Raw genomic sequence first — 3,227 nt, forward strand, 5'->3', positions numbered from 1 at the left:
TAAAAACTTCTAAGCCAGCCACTTCGTGCCTTTAGCATCTCCTGCTTCTCCCCTCCCCCATTTTGTTAGCCAATGTCTAAGTTGCCCATCTCTATCAACCTGTGAATGAAGGGGATAGGTTTGATCCTTGATATGAAGATGGCTTGCCTCTCAGTTGGTATTTTGAGCTACTACATCCATAAGTATAGGTCAAGTTCATCAAATTGCAGCAATTTACACTTACTTCCTTTATCAGATTTCTTTATCTTCCTCAAGTTGAGTTCTGATCATCAAGCCACTGAAACTAGGTCGAACTGGTACTATCTGCAAGTTTGTCAACTTTTATTTTTCTCCATCTTACACCTCCAAAAACAAGTTCTTCAACTATTTCCTGTCATCTATTTATATATATAGGAGATAAGTTGGGTAAAAAAATAAATGGGTTGTACAGGATGGTTTGGCAGGACAGGAGTAGCTCTGGATCCTCTTTTGCTCATTTCAATCCTGTTCACTAAATGTATGGGTTCTGCTTTACTCACTTCTGAATCTTAAGGACCTTGTTTCCCATAGGCAACCTTGATTCAGAGTCTGTAATGTTAAATGGAAGAAGAGTTTGCTACCCTCACTTTTGACCAGCCCTTCCTGGTGTGGCTCTGTAGGATCGTCACTGGAAGGCACCTAAGCACAAGGAGTCCTGGTGTGGCGCAGTAGCATAAGTACTGGACCATAAGATTGAGTTGAAAACTCTATACACAGTGGCTATTTGTCAGAACCGACTCGATGGCACTGAACAGCAGTAGCTAACCACAAGATCAACAGTTCAAATCCAGAAGCTGCTCCTGGGAAAACCCTATACAGAGTAGAAATGAGTCAGAAACTACTTCATGGTACTAACAACATTCTCCTTCCCCTACAGTTCTAAACACAGTTATAGTCATTTTCTATGTATTACCTTGGGAGAAAGATGTCTGCTTGTAAGACTTAAAGCCTTGAAACCCTATACAGGATTGCTATGAGTCTGAACCAACTTGATGGTACTTAACAACATGTATTACATATGAGGCACTTTGTTGTTGTTATTAAGTGCTGTTAAGTTGGTCAAGGAGTAGCTGGTGAGTTTGAACTGCTGACCATGTGGTTTGACTTGACCTTGCAGTCCAGTGCTTTATCCTACAGTGCCATACCAGAACTCCCATGAGGCACTCACTAGGGGTGAAAAAAGTCATAAGATTTGGTCTTGACCGTAGTAAAACATATTTAGGAAGCCAGTTGTTAACTGGCATCCAGTCGGGAGGCAAAAAAGAACATTTTAAGACAGTAAAGCACAAAATCAGTAGAATGATGTTACGTGCTGTCGAGTCAATTCTGATCCACAGTGACCCTGTTACAAGGTTTCCAAGGCAGCTGGAGAGCTTGAACTGTTGACCTTGTGGTTCAGACTGACTTTGCAGCCCAGTGCATTAACCCACAGCACCACACCAGGACTCCTTTTTTGATAGTTATAGCTATATTTTCTTTTGCTAGTGTCTTTTTTGTTACCTGTTAATACACATCTCCAAAAAATTTTAAACTCTTATTATGGGAAAAAGAGTACTATATTAAATCCTTATTTGCATTCCTTTGAGTACCTTCAATTCAAGCCATAAATACATTAATTAATGATATACCGAAAGGTCTATAGGAGTCCTGGTGTGGCGCTGTGGGTTACTGTGCCAGACTGCAAAGCCATTTGAACTGCAAGGTCGGTGGTTCAAACTCAACAGCTGCTCCTCGGAAACCCTTTACAGGGTCGCTGTGGGTCGGAACTGACTCGACGGCACTTAGCAACAACAACAACAAAGGTTTATAATGTCCCTTCTAAAATGTTATTATTTCTGAAATATTTGTGACAATGGAAAATTCACACATGAATGACATTGTTAATTCTAGATTATCCGAACTTTGAAGTTAACATATGAAAGTGAGTTCTCAGAAGTGAGTTCTCTAAAGCAACGGCCCTCTTCCAGGTGAGTTATTTCTCAGGGAGCTATAACAATTATGGGTAAAAATGTATAGTTGTTGTTATGTGCCATGGAGTCGGTTCAGACTCATAGCAATCCTGTACAGGATTTCTGAGGCTGTAAATCTTTACGGGAGCAGAAAACCTCATCTTTCTTCTGTGGAAGAATAGCTGGTAGTTTCAAACTGCTGACCCTGAGGTTCACAGCCCGATTTGTAATTACTACGCTACCAGAGCTCCATAAAAATGTATTAGGGCCTAAATATATTAAAATAGCAAGCAAGTAAATATCAAAAGTTTGAGTAGTAACAAATGCCCAAGTTAGCAACCAACCATTTAAAGTAAGTAGAATCTATGTTAAATTAGAAAGCTATTTAAATGTTTTTCATTTTCTTTTAGAGTTATTTTAATGTCAGCAACTCATTTTTATTTAGAAGAAGTAATGAAGTTAGAGCAGTTACTTGTATGTTGATGTTTTATTTTAGGTTGAATCTGAATTGTAGTGAGATCATCTGTATGTTCAACAAAATTGGAAAGATTGAATTTGAGGACTCAACAAAGTAAGTATAAGAATGACAACAAGTCATATCTGACAGGGCCTAAGTTACCTAGTAGACAGGAAGATGGATTTTTAGTGTAGTAGGACTTGTGGTGTGATCCTGTAGGATCAGTACTGGACTGTGAACCACAAAGTTGGTGCTTCAGACCTACCAGCTGCTCATCGGAAACCCTATACAGAGTTGCTGTGAATTGGAGCCTGCTCCGTGGCACTTAAGCAGCAATGATTCAAAAGCTGAAAAATAGTTTATGTCAGTTAAATTTGTCACGTAATAGATTTAACATAACTAGAAAGGATCAGTATTTAATGATATATTTGTCAATATTTTGCTGATTTTTACTAAGTACTAATACTGTGGAGCCCAGCTGTGGCACTGTGGGTTAATGCACTGAACTGCAAGGTCGGTGGTTCAAACTCACCAGCCGCTCCTTGGAACCCTATACAGGGTTGCTATGAGTCAGAACCAACTTGACAGCACATAACAACACCACCACCAACTAATGCCCTAAGTGGTGTGATATGTGTCAGAGAAGTTCAGACATGTAGAGAAAGGACAGACCTGAACAGTCAAGTGCATAATTGCTGTGAGAGTGGTATGTGCAGAAGTGAGTGAAGGTGCAAAGGGAGGGAATGGTTACTTCTTGGGGAAATCAGTAGTTGTTGTTGCTATGTGCCGTTATATGCCTTTGA

The 3,227-nt window shown here is 39.8% G+C and overlaps 1 protein-coding gene across 1 annotated transcript in view; it reads left to right on the plus strand.

Annotated features, from left to right (window-relative positions):
• Nucleotides 1-3,227, plus strand: part of RNF17 (ring finger protein 17) — a 132,881-nt gene that overhangs the window by 33,909 nt on the left and 95,745 nt on the right. Inside the window, exons 8-9 of the mRNA XM_006832058.1 lie at nt 1,909-1,985; nt 2,464-2,538. Coding sequence (XP_006832121.1) covers nt 1,909-1,985; nt 2,464-2,538 — 152 coding nt within the window. The remainder of the gene's footprint in view (nt 1-1,908; nt 1,986-2,463; nt 2,539-3,227) is intronic.

This window comes from Chrysochloris asiatica, unplaced genomic scaffold (genome assembly GCF_000296735.1).
Source record: "Chrysochloris asiatica unplaced genomic scaffold, ChrAsi1.0 scaffold00005, whole genome shotgun sequence".
NCBI classification, from domain to species: Eukaryota; Metazoa; Chordata; class Mammalia; order Afrosoricida; family Chrysochloridae; genus Chrysochloris; species Chrysochloris asiatica.